The following is a 23,408-nucleotide window of genomic DNA, read 5'->3' as shown; positions in this document are numbered from 1 at the left end:
AACACTTAAAACTAAGACGGAAAAATATCGCACGCACGGGGGACCGAACCCTAGACCTCGAGGACGCAAGTCGAATACACATACCGCATAGCCACGCAAGCTTGGAAGCGACCTCGCTTAAACTTCCTTTTGAATCATGGGACCGTTATATACAGTGTTATCATAATAAATTGACTGTATCATATTTATTTATAGAAAAATTATTAAAAATGTATGTTATATATATATATATATATATATATATATATATATATATATATATATATATATATATATATATATATATATATATATATATATATATAAATTAATATGTTTATCATAATAATATGGTAAAAATTGTTAATTTAATTATTTATTCTATATTATTTATAATTTAACTATTTTTTAAAATAATAAAAATTTTTTCATTATTAATAATTCACAATAATACTAAAAATTATTAATTAATAATAATTTATTTTTTTGCCTTAAACATGGAATTTCAATTTAAGTGTGAAAAACAATTAAGAGTTTTTAAGAGTTATAAATGTCAAAAATAATATGTTAATATTATAACCACAAAAAAATTTAACATTTTAGGCAATATTTTTGGTTATCACCATGATAACATCGACAAATGGTTCACCTTCGACAATTGGTGCGTTTGTCCTATTGTTTTAAATTAAAGGAGAATAAATTCTTAAGACATCCCTCGAGGACAATTTTTGAGTTTTTAATTGTTTATAATTTTTATTTTCAAATTTCAATCAAAGTTAACAAATTAACACAATTTTTTAAAAACGGACGTTTATTTTCTTATTCCGTTACTGCACATGCTCTAAATCAGTTCAAATTAATCCAATATTACCAGCAGACAATTAAAAACCCATAAAGTAATATATTTCAATTGTCATAAACAACATTAATTAACAAATAGTTAACTTATGATCCTGTCCAACAGAAAATTTTTGTTGCAAATTTTCTTTTTTACTTAGGTTCTTTTAAAGAATATATGTCTTTTTTGCTTATAATATAACTTATTTAAATATTTAATATTATATATCCGTGGTCTTTTAACATTATCTAAATAAAAAAGTAAACGTGAAAAAAAAATTTTTGGTGGAAAGGAACAAAAATTAACTATTTGTTAATTAATATTATTTGTAACCATTTAAATAAGTTATTTTTTAAACAAAAAGGACACATATTTTTAAAATGAACTTAAATTAAAAAGTAGACGTGAAAAAAAATTTTTTTGGTGGACAGGAGCATAAGTTACATAACTATTTGTTATTTAATATATTGTTTATAACAATTTAAATAAGTTATTTTTTAATCAAAAAGGACAAATATTCTTTAAATAGACTTAAATTAAAAAGAAAATGTGAAAAAAAAATTTTTAGTGGAATAGGAATCAATGTTAACTATTTGTTAATTAATATTGTTTATAACAATTTAAATAAGTTATTTTATAATCAAAAAGGGCAAATATTCTTTAAATGAACTTAAATTAAAAAGAAAAGGTAAAAAAAACATTTTTTAGTGGAAAGAAATCAAAGTTAACTATTTGTTAATTAATATTGTTTATAACAATTGATATAAATTACTTTCTGTTTTATTAATTATATGGTGGTCATATTGTATTAATTTGAACTGATTCAGATCATATGCAGCAACGGAATAAGAAAATAAGCCTCCTTTTTTGAAAAATTGTATTAATTTGTTAACTTTGATTGAAAATAAAAATTATAAACAATTAAGAACTAAAAAATTGACCTTAAGGGATGTCTTAAGAATTTATTCGCCTTTAATTTAAAATAAAGAATACTGAAACCGGTTAAGAATTGTAGGCTGTAGACAGTTTTGAACAGTAAATTGTAAAAAAAATCCCATTGTGCGCTGTTTGTAGATCCTTGGGCAAACCCGGTCTGGTCCTGGTCGGGGCCACGAAGTCGGGGCCAGATCATGAAATCCCGACCGGGGCCAGGGCGGTAATCGGGAACAAAAGTGGCGATTTCTGCACGGGTAATCATTTTTATATTGTAAAAAAGTGTATAATTTTTTAACTCAAAAAATAAAAGCATGATAAACAAAAAATAATTAACAACAAAACGAGATCTGTTATCTAGAATTAAATTTTCGAGTGGAGGAGCGAGTTCTTATTTGACTGCTTTTCTCACTACAATTTTTTTTTGTTTCTTTATTTTGTGAACAATATTGATTTCGGCTTGTTTTCTTTTTGATGATACGATTTTATCTATTGCGCTCAGATTCCAACCTTTTTTCGACATTGCAAAATGCTTACACGTTGGACTTATGAGGGATTTGGAATCAATACACGAAAGATGTTTGAGAAAAAGGGTATCCAAACTTTCTGCATTCCAAATAATTTGAAATTTTTTTGGAAGTTTAGTGCTGATTTTAAATTTGGTCGTAATAATAAGGAATATAAATATGTTAATAATATTTTTCTCAGAAAGGAGTAAATAAAAAAAAATTGTTTAAACAAATTTTTTAAAATTTTTTTATTTAAAAATTAATTTTTTTTAATAACTTTATTCGCATTTTAAAGTGCATACTTTTACCTGAAAAATGTGTAAATTTCATAAAAATCCATAAACAATATTCCGCGAGATATTCAAAATTTTATAAAATTATTATTAAAATTCAAAATGGCGTATCTTCAACAATTTTGAATTTTTTTGAAAAAATTTGGGGGAAAGAAGTCTCTTATATAGAACTATAATCCCACGAAGTTTTGCGAAAATTGGCAGACCCTTTGCAAATCGTGATATTTCTGACGTGAAATGCCTCACTTTTACAAAATTCAATATATATTCTTTCTCCGTGTAATTTTGAGGTTAGGTTGTGTCAAGTGAGACAGAGGGAGATAGTTAGTAGAGTCACCCCTGTCCGTCTTTCCCAGAAATTAGTCAGCTTAGTGGTTTGCACTTTAATGTGCAAAAAAGTTCCTCGAGATGGCGCAGTACTCACTACTCGTCAGCAATATTCGTTACCTCATTCATTATTGTATTTGTTGTGTTGAAATCGGTTAGAAATCTCAACTAAATTTTATAAAAAAATGTGAAAGTAAAAAAAGTATTAACATTAAAAACTATTTTAATGTTGTAAAAAGAGCATATTTTTTAAAAAGTGAAAATGTTTTTAATAAGTAGCCGGCAAAGCTTGCCTTAGTTTAAAAATTTTAAAAAAAGTTTAAAACTTTTAAATTTTTATTTAATATTATATTTTTTATTCATTGTATACGTTCATGTTTGTTTTTGTCTTGAGTAAAATTTCATCTCAAATAATAAATAAAAAAAATGGATTAAAGTTAACCCTCCGTCACACACCTAGGGAGGGATTCCCTCTACGGTTTCAGTATTTTTTAAATAACTTTTGTTTTCCTCATTGCAAAATAAAATCAGTTTCTATACCTTTCGACAATTTACTCCTCAACACATTTCTAAAAAAACATTTAGTTTAAACATAATTAATTTTTAATTATGAAGCTTCAAAGCCAGAAGAAACTCGAAAAAGTGAGGTTATGTTAAATAAAAAAATCAAGTTTTAAAAACATTTTTTGTTCCACTGTTGGTTGATGACAAAATTATATTATAAATATAATTAAAATTAATTGTTTAATGATTTTTTTGCTTATTTGTTAATGTTACATTATTTTTACATGTCGAGTGAAATTTCTTTGAAGATGTGCATTTGTGTAATTAATTTTTATTTATGAGACCGAAAATTAATTTGATTAATTTTATAATTTAGAATAATTTACTACATATTTGTAAGTTTGTGTTAAAACTAAATTTTTGTTGATTCCTTTGTTTATGTTGTAATGTTGCTTACTTTACAATGTGGTGAGCGATTCCCTCTGAACGTGTGTAAGGTCGGAATATTTTTTTCATGTGTGTGACGGAGGGTTAATGCTATTTATATTATCTAAATTTGTTTTCTTTATTTTAGATATACTATTTATCTATGACTTTCCTTTAACTTTTATTATAAATCAGTTTATCTGATAATTTAAACGATTTAAACGAAAGTCATCAGTTTATTGTACAACACATTTATGTACTTTCATACTAATTATTCAATTGTTCTATCATCTTTTATGAGTTAAAAATACAATATTATTTCTTATCGTGTATTTTTAACATCACTAACAACAAGATTTCATTATAAAACAAATAATTTATTCGTTTCTATGATATTTTTCTATTGCTTTAGTGAATTTTGAGCGAGTGTTGAGAACAGCGCCATCACGTGTTACTTTTTGGCACATGAAAACGCAAACCACTAAGCTGACATATTTTTCCTTCAAAATACATAGGAGTCGGACTGGGGTGGTAGAGTGAATCGTATGTGGATAAGGTAGGCTTCTAGAAAGTCGATGTCTGACTCAAGTAGTGAATGTTGGAGTGGAAGTAAGGCGCGAATATTTAAAATGATAATTGTAACTTATCCAAATTCGGATGCTTTTAGAATTATTTCATAATTATAACGATCAATATAGGATGAAAGGTTTGCCCTTCTCAGGCATCTTATCATTTTTTCGTTTAGAATTTTTTTTTCTATACGTGAAGCCAAAAGCGGCTACTTAAAAATTTCAATCTTATTTTTTAATTAAATTGTATGTGGATGTAATAAAATCTTAAATATTAATCAAAGAAATTATTCTAAAATCATTTTTTTTCCTTTCATCTAAATACTACCCGAACGATAAATCTTTCTTGTATCTTAAATTCAAGGAATTTATATTCTTAGTAACAAAAAAAAAAGAAAATTAAATTTTTCGGTAAATATTAATGATGCAAATAAAAAAAATCCGTTCGAGCTGAATTCAAATGGAACTTGACCCACATTTTGTATTCAATTTCAGGTCAAGAAGACAATGTCGGATTTTTTCTTCTTCTTCTGGTTTGAAAGAATTTCTTAATGGAAATTAACTTTTGTATAATATTACGAATGCTAATAGGAGATGAATCATTAGCAATGACTCAAGAGAGTCATTAGCTTTGGAGAAACAAGGAACTGTTTTATTACTGATAATGGTCTTATTAAAAAAAATATATTTTACCTTTTTTCTTCCTTTTCTTCTTTAGAAAGTGACCTTCCCTTTATAAGGTCTTATTTAACGTTTTGTAATATCGTCATACATTTTGCGATATTTGGAGAATTGGGTACTTGAAAGTTTAATGATTATATTAAGGTCAAAAGCCTCATTTTTGTTGTTAATGACTGTCAAGTGCTTTTGGATTTATAATTCAGATAAATTACGAACGTAGGGTAAGTGTACCAATTGCCGAGGGTGTTCCATTTGTCGATGTTACCATGGTAATAACCATAAAATATTGTCTAAAATATCTCATTTGTTTGTGAATATAATATTAATATATATTTTTTTCACATTTATAACGCATAAGAAAATTAATATTTATCACTTTTCTCCATTTACAATGTGCTACAATGTTTCAATAAAATTCAAATTTTGTTTACTCGACAACAGGAACCATCCTCGACAATTGGTACGTTTAACCTATTTTGTTTTTTAACCTTTCTTGTTGCAAGAAATCATGTAGGAGAACTGTACTTTTTTTCTATTTTGATGTGGAAAAATTGTACCATTTTCTATTTTAATGATGATAAATTGCATCTTATTCTATTTTGATGATGAAAAATTGTGAGGAATATTTTAAAATAAATGGAAATTTTTTTCTGTTTCAGAAGTGGAATGTGAGGTTTCGAGTCAAGTAGAATACTCAATGCAAGCGATATGGGGTGTAAGTATAAGGGAACTTCACCTCGCTCTTTGGAAGCCTTGGAATACCCTCAGGGACGCATCCCTGAATGGAACTCTTCTTCAGGGACACGCTCAGCATCTCACACCACCTAGAACGTATCCTTTTTCTCTCAAAATGAAAATTTGAACCTGGAAATTTTTCTTAAAATTATGTTCCTTTAGAAAATTTATTTTCTCCTCCATCACCTTCTTTAGTCTGATGATTTTTTAATTTTATACGAATCATTTGACAAAGTTTGTCTAAATTCTTCTGAAAGTAAAATAACTTTACCTCAAGCATAAGTTAGGATTGGGGCTAATCACTTGATCCACATTAGATTTTATAAAACAATTAGGAAACAAAGTAGCAAATAGATTAGAGACTATATTACTTTTCCTACTTTCAAAAAAAAAATTTTTTTCTTTAACTATAGTTTTAGTAGACAACCGCACGGAGAGGAAACTTTGAGATTGTCACTTCCAGCTCCAGAATTGGAATTGGGAACTCCGCCGCGGCTTTGTTATCCCCTAGTGATTTTTCTCACTCGTAAAGATAACAGGGATCCTCATCCCGACGAGACTGTAAGTTTTTATTTCCTCATTTTATTAGGTATTAATTCCAATATTCTTCAAAGCCAAAAAAACTGAATATATCAAAAAATATTTTCTAAAAATAAATTTCCAAAATTCTCCCGAGTAATAACGTTTTCGAAAAATTTTCACCTATACAGGGCTCGAACCAGTGAAAGTATAAAAAAATATGGACTTTAAGGACTAAAAATGATAAATCACGGACCATTTACGGATCAATTTCTGACTAAAATATAACCAGTCCGAGTCAAATAAGAGAACATTTTACTTAAAATTATAAATTCAATTTTTTCATAACTATATAACATGAAGACATCGAATTTCTGCATGTTTTATAATAATTAAAAATGGTAAATTGATAAAATCATTTTTTTATATTATAAGAATATTGTACTTCTTCAAAATTATTTTTATCATTTCCATTCAATTATTATTTTTAATAATTTTTATCTAAAATTCTTCTTTAAATGAATTAATTTTCGAAAAAGTTCTTTGACAATTTTCAAATCCATTTGTTTACAATATTCAATTTTACGAATTTAAATTATTCGTAAATTCTTCGATTAAATATATATATTAGAAAATAGAATTTCAAATTATATAAAAAAAAGTTCAAATAAACTTTTTCAAAAAATTGATTTCAAAATTCCATTATTTCTAAAAATTCACGCTTTATTGCTTTTAATATTCAATTATTTATTATCTAAAATTTTAACTGAAATTAATTTTTTATAAAAATTTAAAATTTTTTTTATATAAATTAATTTTTTTTTTTTTTTTTTTTTTTTTTTTTTTTTTTTTAAATTAATTTTATTAGAAAATTCTACTGGAATTCAATTATTTAAATACAAAAATAAATAATTTATTGAATAATAGAATGCTTCTTAAAATTGAATTCTCATAAAGAATTTTATCAACTTAAATAATTAAATTCTTTCCACGAATTATTATGTAAAATTTTAACTAAAATTCATTTTTAAATCAATTTTTATTAGAAAATTCTACGAGAATCCAATTATTTAAATAAAAAAATTAATTAATTATTGATTGAATGCTCCTAAAGAATTTTAAATAAGTGAATTTATTCGACAAATTTTTTTTAACATAATTTTTTTAAATAATTACATTTTTCAAGAAAATTGTTTAAAATTGTATTAAAAATAATTGAAATTCTGCAATGAGTTTTATTATTTGTGAAAAGAATTGAATTCCTAAGAAGAATTTTATTATTTTTGAACATAATTCTACAAAAAATTTTATTACTCTTAAAAATAATTAAATTTCTGCAATAATTCGTAACTTCTCCAAAATTATATATTTTTTTAGTTGTTTTAAGTAAAATTCTTCTATAAATCAATTTTTTAAAATAATTTTTGAAAAAAGTTCTTTGAGATTTTACATTTAAACTTTTCAAAATTCAATTATTTCTAAAAATTTACTCTATAATGCTTTTAATATTCAATTATAATCTAAATTCAAACTGAAATTCATTTTTAAATCAAATTTTATTACAACATTCTACTAGAATTTAATTATCTAAATACAAAAAAATAATTTTTTGAATAATTGAATGTTTCTTAAAATTCAATTCTCATAAATAAGTTTATCAACAATTTTTTAAATACTTGAATTCTTTTGACGAATTTTAATAAAATTTTTAAGAATAATTACATTTTTCAAGGAATTCGATGAAAATAGTATATTAAAAATAATCAAATGTTTGCCAAGAATTTTATTAACATGTTTGAAAATAATTGAATTTCAGAGAAGAATTTTATTATTTCTGAAAATAATTGACATTTTGAGAAGAATTTATTTAAATGTTGGAACATAGTTGAATTTCTGCGAAGAATTTTATTACTTTTGAAAATAATTGAATTTCTGCAATCATTTGTAATTTCTCTAAAATTCTCTAAATTATATCGTACAATTTACGAACTTTTCGTTCTTTTCCAATCAAATTACGGACTTTACGGACCTTTTTTTAAAAAAAACTGACTTTTACGAACTTGAAGCATATTTACGGACCTAGTTCGAGCCCTGCCCGTAGTAAAATAGTTTTTAATTTTAGACCAAAGGAAGTTAAATGAAAGAAAAAAAATTTCTTTCTACTTTCGAATGTTGTGTGAAAATTTTATATGTACAATTTTCCTTTTTTATTTATACAGGTCGCTCTAGTGAATGTCGTTCATATAAAAGACAGTGTCTGCACATTGCCGACCTCGATCCTCGCTCAGTATTTAAAACAGGCTAACGGGCAGTTGTCCTGTCTCAAGGTAAGCCTCATCATCCCGTTATCGCAAAATTTAATTTGAAAAAAATTTTCAAATATACAAACAAAACGAGAACGAAAAATTATTTTCTTTCTTTTTTTTAATATACGACGACAGTCTTTCTTTTTATTGAAAAAATGTATACAACCATTCTCGAGAGAAATTCTATATAAATTCTTATAGGGATGGGGGCGAGTCTAAATCGTATTTCAAATATTTGCCCAAGTCTTTTATTTCTTTCACTTTTTTCCATTTTAAGCGAGTGTATTTTTCCCTCTTCTTTTTGTTTTTTTAAAAAGCGGCACAAACGAGAATATTAACGGGGAAAAATGTAAATAAAAATTGCAATGATGTTAGTTTAAATGAAAAAGAAAGGTACAATTATTTTTAGAAGCAAACACCTTATTCTTGATTTTCTGTTTAAGTTAAAATATTTGGGAGAAAATTTACTATGATTTATTTATTAATATAAATAAAATATTAATTAAGTCATTAATTATACATAAAAAAACTATGAGAAATAAATCATATTTCGATATTTTTATTCCAATATTTTGAAATTGGTTTTATTTATTCAATTCTATACAATTTTTTGAATTTCTTTATTAACAGAAAATTTTTTAAAATAAAAATTATAGATGCAGAGGAAACATGAAATACTATTTTAGTTTATTACTTTTCTACTTCACTTCAGTCAATATTTTTTCTATATAAATAAATATATAGTAAATAGGTTGAAAGTGAGATCAATTTCTATTATTTTGTAAATTATGATTATTAAAAAATTTACATATTATTATTTACATATTTATCCCCAGTATTTTCAACTTTTCTATAAATAAATAAAAAATAAAAAAAAATTTATAAATGAAACATTAAATTTGTAAATAAATTAATAAATAAAATATTGAATAAATTAATTAAATAATTCACTAATAAGTAAATAAGTTAATAAATTAATGAAATAAAGTAAATAAATATATTAACTGGTGACTAAAGTATTTAACCGAAGAGAAAGGGAACATAAGTCTCGAAGTGGGGTCAATGAGTGCGAGAGAGAAATTTTAGTTTCTCTCTCACTCTCATTTCTCCCACTCCTTCGCTCAATTTCCTGTTTCATTCTCATTTAAGCACTTTAAAAACTGATTTATAAACATTCATGTTTTCAAGATTAAAACAAATTTATACTCACTTTTTAGAAATTTTAAAACAGTCTTAAACATTTTCCCAGTAAAAAAGGATTTTTTAACATAGCATTTTGGATGATTGAGCAAGCCGTCTGCTCAATTGTCCAAACGGCATTTGGACAATTGGACTGGTTGCTCAATTATCCAATGCATTAGGTCCAATCATCCCAAATGTTTTTCGTGCACGGAGAAAAATAAATAGTAATAATTATACTATTTTCGATGAAAAATTACTACTTTTAAGTAGTAATTGTGAAACTGCTCGAAAAATAGTAACTTTTGCTTCGTATTCAAACGATTTTTACTTTTTTAAAAAAGTATAACCCACACAATGACGCGCCTCACTATGAGCTATATTGTCTCATTTTATTTTAATAAATTAAAATAAAATAATCAGTGCGTTCAAAAAATATTTTTTCAAGTAATTAACACTCTGCATGTGTATTATTATTCATTATTCATAAGTTTTACTTTTTTTTCACATTCTTACTTACAATTAACAACTTAACATATCGGAAAATCTTAACATCTATACAGTTTCGAACCTTACCTAACTTATATCTAACGCAACCTAAAATCGCACGCATTTATACTAAGCCTCTCGGCTACGCAATCGCTATGGAGAAAATTTCATGTTACCCGCATATATCTCTTTTCGATAAAGTGAATCATAAATTATATTTATTTAGATAAGTTACTGAATTAAAATATAAACATTTATAATAATAATAATAATAATAATAATTTTTTTTTTTTATTCACGGGGGAGAAGAGGAAATGCATTAACGCATGCCCAGGAAGATCCCACTTACCTGGGGTATGTCGGACTCGCACAAAATGCAAGGAAAAAAAAGAAACCTCACATACCTGCTTTTACGGCAGTCACAATACCGACTAAAACCTCTTCTTGATTCCCCTGGGTTTCGAACCTTCTATCCACCTACGGAACTACCTTTCGGCTTCAGACTTCGCAGATGGATGGTCCCATTCAGTCGCTGGCGCGACTCTTCCGTGCCGCTCTTCTTCTGGCCATTATTTTCTCCTTGTTCTTGACAGGGTCTTCTTAGCTTCCTCTAAGGCAGTCCTGAAGACCTTGCACCGACCTGATCCAGCGACGTGTTGGATGTTCTCCTTTTCGCCGAACTTCGCCTTGCATAAGAAGCAGCATGGGCTCTTCTTACAATCTGCTACCTTATGGCCGGCTTCTCCGCACCTGAAGCACGCAGCCGACCTATCTACTGCTTGGCAGTCTCGACCTATATGGCCATAGCCAAGGCACCTGTGGCTTATAATAATAATAATAATAATAATAATAATAATAATAATAATAATAATAATAATAATAATAATAATAATAATAATAATAATAATAATAATAATAATAATAATAATAATAATAATAATAATAATAATAATAATAATAATAATAATAATAATAATAATAATAATAATAATAATATAATAATAAGATAATAATAATAATAATAATAATAATAATAATAATAATAATAATAATAATAATAATATAATAATAATAATAATATAATAATATAATAAATAATAATAATAATAATAATAATCAATATAAATAATAATAATATAATAATAATAAACAGTATTATTAATTTAAATTACTTATTTTAATTATTAAATTATTAGATTATAATGTTAATGATTTATTTATTTATATATTTTTTATTAATTAATTAGTAATTCATTAAAAATTAATTAACTAATTATTAAGTGATTATACATGAATTGCATACTTTGGAAATTGATAAATAATTAAAATGCATATAGCAATTAATGATCGCACCACTGATATAAACACACTGAAAAAAATACATGAGACATTTTCAACTACATCCCCTTAGTAGAGTAAAAAGTAATAAAACGAACTACTTTTTTAGTTAGTCTGGCTACTTTTGATACTTATTTTAACTGTTTTATGTACTTAAAAATTATTAATTAAATTAATGTAATTTTACAGTTAACTTTGTAACTGCAGGTATGTTATAGAAATGACTACAGAAAGTAGTAGATTCTACTACTTAAAGTAGTTCGATAGACTAATTTTGTAGTAGTTTTTACTTCTTCTAGGAGTTGAATTATTTTCCATGTAATTTATGTTATAGATTTTTATAGAAGATTATCAACTGTGAAAAGTTGTAAATGCAACTACTTTAAGTAGTAAAATTAACTACAGTTATCAGTTGAACTGTGTCTGGAATGCCTATAAGTATTAAACAACTCATCGAAGCGGGCGAGCGTGGTTAGGTGGTTAGCTTATCGGTTTACGAATGTTAGGGTCGAGCGTTCAACTCCCGACGTTTAGAGATTTTTCTCCGTTAGGTATATAGACATTAAATAAATAAGGTATAGGTAAACAAAAGTGGGTAGGGGGAAATATAAAAAAATACAACTCGATAATATTTATAATAAATTATAAATAATTTTATTTTACCATTTTCAGTAGTTACTTTATTACTGAGTTATCTTAGTAACTTTAACTACACGGAGAAACTTTTTCTTCTAATATTAAATATATTTGGTTATCTTTATTCTAAAAGTACGTTAGAATGTGAGGATTTTTCGTGCGTTGTGCTAATAATTTCAACATTAATACGAAAATATGATAAGTTCGTTATATATTAAGCAACCTTCGGTGTACAAAAATTACTATCTGCATTAGAAATAGTCTTATTTTTCTTTAGAAAAGAATAAAATGCTAGTTTTTGTTTGTGAAATAATACGGTAATTCTAACCTTTTTTCCACATATAGATAGAATATATAACAGACATTCTAACGTAACATACCAATTTTGGAAGGACTGCGGGCGGACTTAACCGATTTCGCCCGAGCATCACCGAGTCCATCACCTGACGTCGCGAACTAACCCTAATGTTTTCGAAGTTGAAATTCACACGTGTATGAAAGAAAAAAACCTTTTATTAATAAACGTGAATGTCTCCTCATGCCAAATTAAATTCAAGAACTGTTCCTCAATATAACATAATTTTTTTCACGACTTTTACTTATTTACATAATTTGATTAGTAAGTTATTTTAAAAAATGCTCTCTTTCGAAGGCACATATTTTTCCACTCGTTTAATATATAAGGACGATTCAGCTGTGTACTTCTAACGAATCGTGCGATCTTTCGGTTTCCGTGACCAATCGTCGTGTCTTTACTTGCGTGTGCGTGTGTGCGTTAATAATATAGGTTAGGTTCTTACGTCGTGTTAAATATATTTACCTACAGTTACAGTGACATACACTATTGCCATCTACCATCAGATCCAAGTATCACTATCGTCTCTATGAGTATCTATAGACAATTAATTTGTTGTGTTTCTTTTTAATTCATGGCTTTCCCAACTTTGCAAAAATTATTATTTTCTTTCTAAAACAACATACTAATTTTCGTTAGTTTCCTTATGAAGAACTGTAAAATATATACTGAATGAGTGTTTTTGATAGTCTCAATAACAATTTCTATAACCTATGTCGCTTTTCCCTTGAATCTAACCTAACATACTAAAATGTCTCACCAGTTTTAAGAATTAGTGGTATTAAAAGTTTCTCCGTGTACATATCAGCAGTTAATTCTACTGCAAAACTGTCATTGGTTCCTATTTAACTAAGAAAAGTAGTTAATGCAACTGTATTATCACTTTATTCAACTACATATCTGATAATTAATGTAAGTTCAAAATTATCTTTGGGGACTTATTGAACTAAGGAAAGTAGTTAAAAAGTAGTCAAATCTACTAAGAATTTTTTTCAGTGCAAAATTGTCCAAAGAACTGAACCGTGCTACACGTGCTTCTTGTAACCTAGAAATGTTGGATCACTTTGACGTCAGGTTACGGTCGCTGCGCATGACAGTAGTGACGTGATCACACACATAGGTGTGTAACAGTAGTGGTACGGATTACTACTTTTACGAGTAAAAAGTTTGTTCTGCAATAGTAAAAGTTGCTTCTTGCAGAAGCAATCTTTATTTTCCGCAGTATTAATTATTAGAATTTCTACAAGTAATATTTACAACATATCGAATGTAAAAAGTAATACAAAATTTCATAAAATTTACAATGACGATGTAAAAATCAAAATTCTTAAAGCAATTTTTAAACGTGACTACACGGAGAGAAAAAAAAGTAAGCGGCTCTACCTGTCGGTAGAGCGGTTGCGTTAAATGCGAAACAGCCGTTCAACTTGAGGTTAAGCACGCTGCTTACTCTCGAGGGGAGAACAGTTCTCCTTTTTGGGAAAAGCGGGTACACTTTTTGGAAAGTAAGCGGCTCTATTTGTGTGGAGAAGAGAACCGATACTCCTCAAAAAGTATAACCGTTCGACGTTTGCGGCGCAACTGCTGCGCTTTATAAAGGGAAAACAGCGCTCTCTTGCCAAATCAAACGGCTCACTTTTTTTTCTCTCCGTGTACTGTAATAATTACTATTAGTAATTTTTACTACCAAAAATAGTAATTTTTACTTCATGCGAAGTACATTTTACTATGAATAGTAATTTTTAATATAAAAGTAGAATTATTACTATTCCATAGGAACTTTTACTAGAAACTCAGCACCATTTTTCTCCGTGTGGCTAAAAAACTGCTGAATTAAGAAAAAAAGTACTGAAATGTTACAGAAACTTTAAAGAATTCTTAATTCCAGACAAATACAGAAAAATTAGGTATAAAAATACCTCTCTTATCAATTCACAGTTAAATAAATTGTTTTATTTTACCAAAAGTACAATTATAAAATGATTTATTAAAAGAATTAATAATTATTAAATAAAAAAAAGAAAAGAGTAAATATGCAAATTAGTTACAAAAATAAATTTTTATTCAATTTATTAATAATCGTTAATTAATTAATAATATTAGTAAAATTAATAAAACAATGTTTAATTATTTATTGAATAAAATAATTATTAATGACATTTTTAACGCCCGTATTAAATAATTTATTGTTAAAGTAAATTTGACGAGGCCTTTATTCTTTAATTAAATTTTAAATTGTCCATAAATAAAATAATTAATTAATAAAATAAATTCTAACTAAATTGCTAAATACAAGTATTATTAATAATTCTACTTAATCAAAACATTTATTAATAAATATTTTCCTTTTTTTATGCTAATTAAATTAAAATGTAAATTATATCTCAGCTCGTTTTAATTAAAAAATGCGAAAAAAATTGAAAAAGTATAGATAAGAAAACTGTCTCACGCAAAGGATGATGAAAAAGTAAAAAAAAAACACACACAAATCACTTGGAAAGATCCCAAGGGCAAATGGATAAAATAAGAGAAATTTTTCTCAACGTTTCGCTAAAAAGAACGGAGACAAACAAAAGAACGGATATTTTAAAAATTAATTTTTCTCGTAAAAAGTAAACATAAAGATAAAAAATATATTTACTTTTGGAAAATAATAGAGTAACTAAATACTACTGACTTCCGGTTGATGTGTGAGCAAAGTTAGACGCGTGTCCGCGAGCTCTCGAATTATTAGAAAATATTAAAGAAAAAAAAGTGTGATGGTTGTAGAAGTGATAGAAAAGAATTAAAAGAGGACGATAAAAAGGTAGAAGTAACTAAAATTTGGATATTGGAACTGAGAAAGTGAAAAAGTGAGACCAAAGGGTGGAAAAGAATTTGAAGGTTAGGTACGAAGTGAAAATGTGGTAGAGAGCGTAGGAAGAAATAGGCGTGATTTTGATTAAAGTGGTTTTTGACTAAATGAATTGTGTGTCACGAGAGGTCACTAGTGATCGTAGTGTTTGTATTTACAAATTATAATTTGATATAGATAGATGGGAAGACCACTAGGAAGCAAAAATACCACGAACAAGTCAAAAGATTCAACATTAGAGATGTTTGCGAACAATACAGAGAAAGTTGAGTTTCAAAAAAGCATGGAGAAAATAAAGAAAATAAAGAAATAAAGGAGGATTTGAAAGTGCAACTAAAGGATCAGAAAGAGGACTTCCCAGGTGCGAATTTAGGTTGGCCGCCAGAGTTTGAAGGTTGGCCCAAGGTTGGCCCAACTTTGGCAAGCGAAGTTTTGGTTGCCAGAGTTTGCCCAACTTTGGCAAGTACTAGTGCCCACAGTTGGCCCGACTTTGCAAGCCAACCATTACGTGCAGAGTTTAACCAACCGTCGGGCCAACTTTGGCGACAAAGGTTGGCACAACTCATCCAAACGTAGTTTCGGTCGGCCGAACTCTGGGCCACGGTTGGCCCAACGGTTGGCAAAACTTTAAGAAACGCAGTTTAATCGACTTACATTATTTTGGTCGGCCGAACTCTGGGCCTCGGTTGGCCCAACGGTTGGCAAAACTTTAAGAAACGCAGTTTAATTGACTTACATTATTTTAGTCGGCTGAACTCTGGGCCACGGTTGGCAAAACTTTGTCAAACGCAGTTTAATTGACTTGTTCTTTCTGGGTCGGCCAAACTCTGGACCACGGTTGGCTCGACAGTAGGCAAAACTCAAGAAACGCAGTTCAATTGACTTAAATTTTCATGGTCGGCTGAACTCTGGGCCTCGGATGGCCCGAAAGTAGGCAAAACTCAAGAAACGCAGTTAAATTGACTTAAATTTTCATGGTCGGCTGAACTCTGGGCCACGGTTGGCAAAACTGTGAGAAACGCAGTTTAATTGACTTAAATTTTCATGGTCGGCTGAACTCTGGGCCACGGTTGGCCCAACGGTTGGCAAAACTGTGAGAAACGCAGTTTAATTGACTTACATTATTTAGTCGGCCAAACTCTGGGCCACGGTTGGCCCGACTGTTGCAGCTTTAATATACATTTAACGGTATGTACTCCCATGTGAGCGTAGCGTAGTGGTCAGTGTATAAGTCTTCGGTGCGTTAGGTTAGGGGTTCGATCCCAGCGAGCGTTAGATATTTTCGAAAATGTATGTATGTGATTGTGTTTAATAATAATAGGTAAAGGTTATATCTGATGTTCCCGCTAATAATAACGTGTTAATTGATTAAATAATTTAGTTTTTTAATAATTTTTTACCTTTGGCTTTTGAAGTTGGCCAAACTTTGAAAATTGTGGTTGGCCCAACTTACGCATCTAAAGTTGTGCCAACTTTGGCGTCAGTCTTTGGACCAACCATTGAAGTGTATAGTTGGCACAACATATAAATGGATACGTAGTAAGAAAAAATAAGGTTGATAAAAAAGGAAAAATAGTCGTGGCAAAGCTACACAGTTGGGACATATGAAAAAGCAAATAATGAAAAAGAAAAAAGAATTGCAAAGAGGAATCTACATCGATGATGATTTAATAGAAAAAGAAAGATCAATACAACAAGAAATGAGAAGAAGGGCAAGAGAAGAAAGAGATAAAGGAAAAAATACAAAAATTGGTTACATGAGTGTTCGAATCGAGGGTAAATGGTTAAGATAGAACGATTGGGAAGAATGTTTCATAGAAGAAGGATCTAACAGAAAAACAAGAGAATAGGGAAGAAGGGAAGTAAATGGAGAAAATATTTGCGGAGTGAAAGCTTGTATATGGAACATTGCGGGGGTACTAAATAAAGATAATGAGACGTGGAAATATTTGAATACTTTTGATATAGTGGGATTAACGGAAACATGGATTGATAGAGATAATTGGAAGAAAATAGAAAGAAAATTACCGAAAAAGTTTAATTGGAAATGTAGATATGCGGAAAAAACAAATAAGAAGGGAAGAGCAAAGAGAGGAATAATAACAGGAATAAGTAAAAATATTACAGAAATCGAATATAAAGAGTGGAGTAACAACGTCGTGGAAAGAAAAATTGAAATTAACCAAAGGAAATTTAGAATAATGATAGTGTATAGTCAAAGTATAAAAGAAACGATAAAAATATTAAGAGAGGGAATAGACGAGAAGGAAGAGGAAACATTGATACTGGGAGGAGATTGGAACGCTCGGACAGGAAATGAAGGAAGAATTATAATAGAAGAAGAAGAGAATGAAGAATATACAGAATCAAAATATAAGGTAGTAAATAGAGAAGGAAGGATTCTGATAAAGGAACTAGAAGAGAGAGGTTGGTCAATAATCAATGTAAATAAAGGAAAGAAAGGAGAATATACCTATTTAGGTTCAAAAGGAGCATCAGTCATTGATTATATAGTCGCCAATCAAGAAGCACTAGATGAAATAAAAGGATTGACAATAGGACAGAGAGTGGAATTAGATCATTGGCCTTTAGAGTTGGATTGGAAAGAAAAAAAGAGAAATGTAAGAAGAACTTTGAGGAAATGGAGGAAAGGTAACTGTAACAAAGAAGAATATATAGAACGGGTTCCACGTCAAGTGACCCAGGTCCAAATTTTAAATGTTTGGGATCGGGTTAAAAGTTTGCACAAACAGAAGTCCTATTCCATACAATTAAAAATACTAAATATTATTAATTTATTTAAACAAATATAAAAACTAGAGGGGGTCAAAGTTTAAATTTTTGGTCTAACATGGAATATTTGAAAAATTTGTAGTTTCTTTAAAACAAAACGAAAATACATTTTCTATTTTGGGTTTTTCTGCTGTTTTTCAACACTTTCTAATGGTGTAAACAAATGTAGAGAAAAAAAAATTTTGACCTTAAAAATTGAATTAAAAAATAAAATTTCATTTTTTCATCAAATAGACAGTTTTTATTTTTTTAAAAAAAATTTTATCATAAAGGTGAGGTTTTTTCCTAAAAAAAATGTATAGGTCAAAACGTGGGACAAGAACTTTTAACTGGTCAAAATAAACATTTACTTCTGCAATCCACCGCCCCTGCGCGTTGTTGGGCTGTATATTGTTTATAACAATTAAAATAAATTATTTTATGCTTTATTAATTATCTGGTGGTCATATTGGATGAATTTAAATTGATTTAGATCATGTGCATTAACGGAATATGAAAATAAACGTCCTTTTTTAAAAAAGTGTATTAATTTGTTAACTTTGATTTAAAGAAAATTATAAATAATTAAAATCCCCAAAATCGGCCTCGAAGGATGTCTAAGGAATTAATTCCCCTTTAATTTAAGACAAAGAACACTTAAATCGGTTTAAAATTGTAAGCTATAGACTTTTTTTTAATAGGAAATTGTAAAAAAAATTCCACTGTGGGCCGGTGCAGTGCAGATGTAAATGCTTAATTTGACCAGTTAAAAGTTCTTGTCCCACGTTTTGACCTATACATTTTTTTAGAAAAAAACCTCACCTTTATGATAAAATTTTTTTTAATAAAGTAAAAACTGCCCATTTGATAAAAAAATGAAATTTTATTTTTTAATTTAATTTTTCAAGGTCAAACAATTTTTTTTCTCTACATTTGTTCACACTATTAGAAAGTGTTGAAAAACAGCAGCAAAACCCAAAATAGAAAACGTATTTTTGTTTTGTTTTAAAGAAACTACAAATTATTCAAATATTCCATGTAAATTTTTGACCTGGGTCACTTCACGTGGAACCCGTCATATAGATGAGAGGAAGGAATATAAGGAATGGTGTAAAAAGAAGAAAACAGATTTTGAAAAAGAAGAAGAAGACAAAATAAAAAATATTAAAACAGAACAGGACGTATGGAAATATATAAATAAATTTAGAAATAAAAGAGAAGCAATAGATACGGAGATAGTGATGGAAGAATGGAGAGAACATTTTATGCAAAGGTTCCAAGGTAAAGAAAACAGGGAAATTTTTGAGGAGGAAGAAGGAGTCGAAGAAGGAGAAAAAGTCGAGGAACAAAATGAGATGAATGATCAAGATGAATTAAACGTTGAAGAAGTTATAAAGCAGATAAAAAGACTTAAAAATAAAAAAGCACCGGGAGAAGACTCATTAGAGAATGAATTTTAGAAAAATATGCCATCACCAATTGGGAATGCCTTTTGGAAAATGATTAGTAAGTTATGGAAAGAGGGTGGAATACCGGAACAGTGGAAGGTCGGAGTAATAAGCCTAATATATAAGAAAGGAGATAAAAACAAAGTGAAAAATTATAGAGGAGTAACGCTCATGGATACGGCATTTAAAGTGTACGCAAGTATATTAAATGGAAGATTAATCAATGAGATAGATGAAAAACTGTAAGAAAATCAATTTGGATTTAGAAGAAAAAGTGGAGTGATGGATGCGGTATATGTGTTAAATCATATAGTAGATAAAGAAGTAGGAAACAAAGGAAAGGTTTTTGCATGTTTTGCGGACTTGAAAGAGGCTTTTGATAGAGTAAATCGAGGAAAGTTAAGAGAATGTTTAAAGAAATTCGAAGTTAACGAAAGACTCAGGACAAGAATAATGGAAACGTACAAGGAAACGATTAACGTGGTAAAAGTGGGAAAGGAAGTGTCAAAGGAATTTTGGACAACAAGAGGAGTTAGACAAGGGTGCCCAATGAGTCCAACATTGTATAATGTTTATATGAACGACTTAGAAGAAGATAAGAGAAATGGAAAGGAAGGAGGAGTAATGATTAGAAATAAGAAAATATGGACCATAACCTATGCGGATGATATAGTTCTATTAGCATATGGAGAAGAAGACTTAAAGTTTATGCTAAAAAGATTTAGAAAATATTTGCAGAAAAAGGAAATGCCACTTAGTCCAGAAAAAACGAAAATTTTAGTATTCGAAAATGGAAAGAGGAAGAAGAAGAGAGAATGGAAATGGGAAGAGGAGACTTTAGAAGAAGTAAAAGAAATGCGATACTTAGGCTACATAATGCAAAAAAATGGAGGGGCAGTGAAGCAAATCGAGGAAAGAAGAAGAAAGGCGATTGTAGCAATGAAAAGTACATGGAGTATAGGAGAGAGAATATTCAAGGAACATTTTAAAAGAAGGATGAAAATGTTTGGTGCATTAGTAGAAAGCGTGGATTTCTTCGGAGCAGAGGTGTGGGGATGGAAAAAATAGGAAAGTTTGGACGCGATCACGAGAAAATACTTAAAATGTATTTTAGGGCTGGATACAACGACACCGAATTATATACTGATGGAGGAGTGCAAGGTAGAAGAGATGAAGGTAAAAGCAATAAGAAGAGCAATTAGGTATGAAGAAAAAGCGCGAAATTCCAAAAAGAACTGGTAAAGGAGTGTTTGAAGGAAAGAGAAAGTGAGGGCAGAAGAAGCAGTGCAGGAAAATGGGCAAAGGACAGGAGGAATACATTGAAAGAAATAATGGGAAAAACAGAAAGATACATAGAAGAGCAGGAGAATTTCGAGGAGGTGGTAATGAAAAAATTAAGAGAAAAAGAGACGGAAAAAAGAAGACAAAAAATAGAAGAATCCAGATATAATACCATATACGGTTTTTGACCGTACACTGAGAGACCTTTTGAACTGCAGCGGAACAACGTATGAGATAGCAGCTCCACTATGGTTTTAGTGCGCTGCGATACAATTTTGGGCGCGTGACAGTCCAAAATGTTGGTGAGAAGCTCACCGAAGTAGTGGGGATACCGTCATTGGTTTGCAGCTAATCAACTTCTGGACTGTCACGCGCCCAAAATTGTACCACAGCAACCCAAAAGTATAGTCCTGTAGCGTACCACCAAAATGGTCAGTAGCAGCCTATCGAAAGTCTGCTGCTGACCCAAAGGTCTCTCAGTGTATGGAACATGAAAATTATTTTTAATATCTAATTATAAATGATTGACTAAGAGTGTATTTTTATGGGACTGGTGCTTTGTTTTTTTTTCTTAGTGACTGGTCAGTTTCTGTGTCCGCAGTTTCTTTTTTTGATAGTGTCAAGATTTTCTGGCTAGAGATTTGGAAAAATCTAGAATAATTCTTTTAATAGGATTCAGCAAGTTTTTCTGATCAGTGGTGGACCAGTTTTTCTAGGTGGAATCTTAAATAATTCTTCAAATCAGTGACTGGCCAGTGTCTGGGAAGAAATTCTTATCACGATTATGATCAGATTTTCTGGTCAGTGACTTGACAAAAGTATTGTTCACAAAGGGGAATTGTTTTTATATAGTGAAACTGGCCAGTCACTTATTCAGGACTGGCCAAATTGTCTTGGCAAATAAAACTCGCTCTTGACTCTACAGCTACTGGAAGGAAACAAGTAATACTTGACAAATTTCTACCTGGGTATTGGAGGGAAGAAAAAGAAAGAATTTGCAGAATTTGTAAAGAAACGGAAGAAAGTATAACGCATATAATTAGAGAATGTGAATGGACAAGGACTGAAGAGGAACTGCAGAAAATTTTGGGAGCGGAAGGACAAGGTTTGGAGATTTTAAAAAGCATTGAGAGGCAGAGAGAATTAAAAGAAAAAGAGAGCCAGCGGATTCGTCAAGAGTCTTAGATGATTTCACCTTTAAACTTTGTGTTTTACAATTGGTATACATTTATAGTTTATAATTTCGAAATTTTATTTTAGATTTTATATCTTTATTTTATATTATGTTATTTGATAATTTTGTCTGTTCCTCTAAGTTTGGAATGAATTACTTATTTAAGCTCCAGGGATTTTGGAGGGAGCCAAATAGATAGCCAGGTGACATGCCGTGAATCAAATGTCGCAAATCAGTTCCTGGCTATTCCGGGAATTTTTAAAAGCTTGCGCCAAGGATTCAAGCGACAAAAAAACGTCGGTCGTGACATCCAGGATGGCGTGACGGTTTTGGAAAATGCGTTCGATATAATCTGTAAGAATTTACGTTTTATCCCCGAGCCTTTCAAAGACCAAGAGCCGCAATTTCCAACTGTGGAAACTCCACGGCAGACGAAGAGTGTTATTGCAACCCGGGATAGCGCGGCTGCAGGCGCAACTAAGACGAAAAAGGTTAATAAGCGCCCTAGGGAAGGAGTAAGCCCGGATGTGAGTCCACAACGAGCGACTCAAAGTGAAAAGAGGATTAAGCGAAAGGATGCTCCACAGCTTAATCCTGAGTCGCTAGTTGAAGCAAAAGGGGCGTCCTCAAGTAGTCCTAGTAAGACGTATGCCGATACTGTCTTGAAAGACGGAGCGGACATTGAGGATGACTTTAAGGTTGTTGGAAAAAGAAACAAACGGGCTCCAGGAAGAAAGACCCAAGGCGAGAAAAAAGAGCTCACGAAGCCCCCTTCGAAACTCAGGTCCACGGAAGCTGTAAAGATCACGGCAAAAGACCCAAAGTTTTACGAGGGTATCTTGCCGCTGATAAAAGAAAAGGTTAAACCTGAAGATACAGGCACCGTGGTACAGAAAATCAGGAGAACTTTTAAACAGGAAGTTCTCCTGATAGTGAAAAAGGGTGGAGAGACCTTAAAATTTGCGAAAGGTCTATCCTTGGCCCTGCATGGCAAGGCCGAGGTCATACCTCTTGTAAATAAGAGGTCTCTAGAAATCAGAGACCTGGATGAAGCCACTACAGAGAGTGAGGTGACTTCAGCATTGGAAGAAAAGCTGGGCAAGTCCGACCTGCCTAAAGAGTGCAAATTACTGCCGCGCTACAAAGGAACTAAGGTTGCTCTAATCCGCTTGGCAGAAGCAGAAAGTGACATTCTGCTTAAACTTGGCCGAATCAAAATCGGCTGGATAAATGCTCAAATTCGCGAGCATGTTGAAGTAGCTA

General features: G+C 29.8%; 1 protein-coding gene across 4 annotated transcripts in view; it reads left to right on the top strand.

The window, feature by feature from the left end:
• Positions 1-23,408, top strand: part of LOC122500705 (cell growth regulator with RING finger domain protein 1-like) — a 219,211-nt gene that overhangs the window by 175,927 nt on the left and 19,876 nt on the right. For 3 of the 4 annotated variants that reach the window (XM_043609765.1, XM_043609763.1, XM_043609762.1), the window contains 3 exons: positions 5,719-5,890; positions 6,214-6,355; positions 8,533-8,640. In XM_043609765.1, coding sequence (XP_043465700.1) covers positions 5,719-5,890; positions 6,214-6,355; positions 8,533-8,640 — 422 coding nt within the window. The remainder of the gene's footprint in view (positions 1-5,718; positions 5,891-6,213; positions 6,356-8,532; positions 8,641-23,408) is intronic. The other variant, XM_043609764.1, reaches the window with a different exon arrangement.

The sequence above is a fragment of the Leptopilina heterotoma genome, unplaced genomic scaffold, assembly GCF_015476425.1.
Source record: "Leptopilina heterotoma isolate Lh14 unplaced genomic scaffold, ASM1547642v1 Lhet_190, whole genome shotgun sequence".
In the NCBI taxonomy this organism is placed as follows: domain Eukaryota; kingdom Metazoa; phylum Arthropoda; class Insecta; order Hymenoptera; family Figitidae; genus Leptopilina; species Leptopilina heterotoma.
Note: the sequence above shows the minus strand (reverse complement) of the source record. Positions and strands in the feature narration are given on the sequence as shown.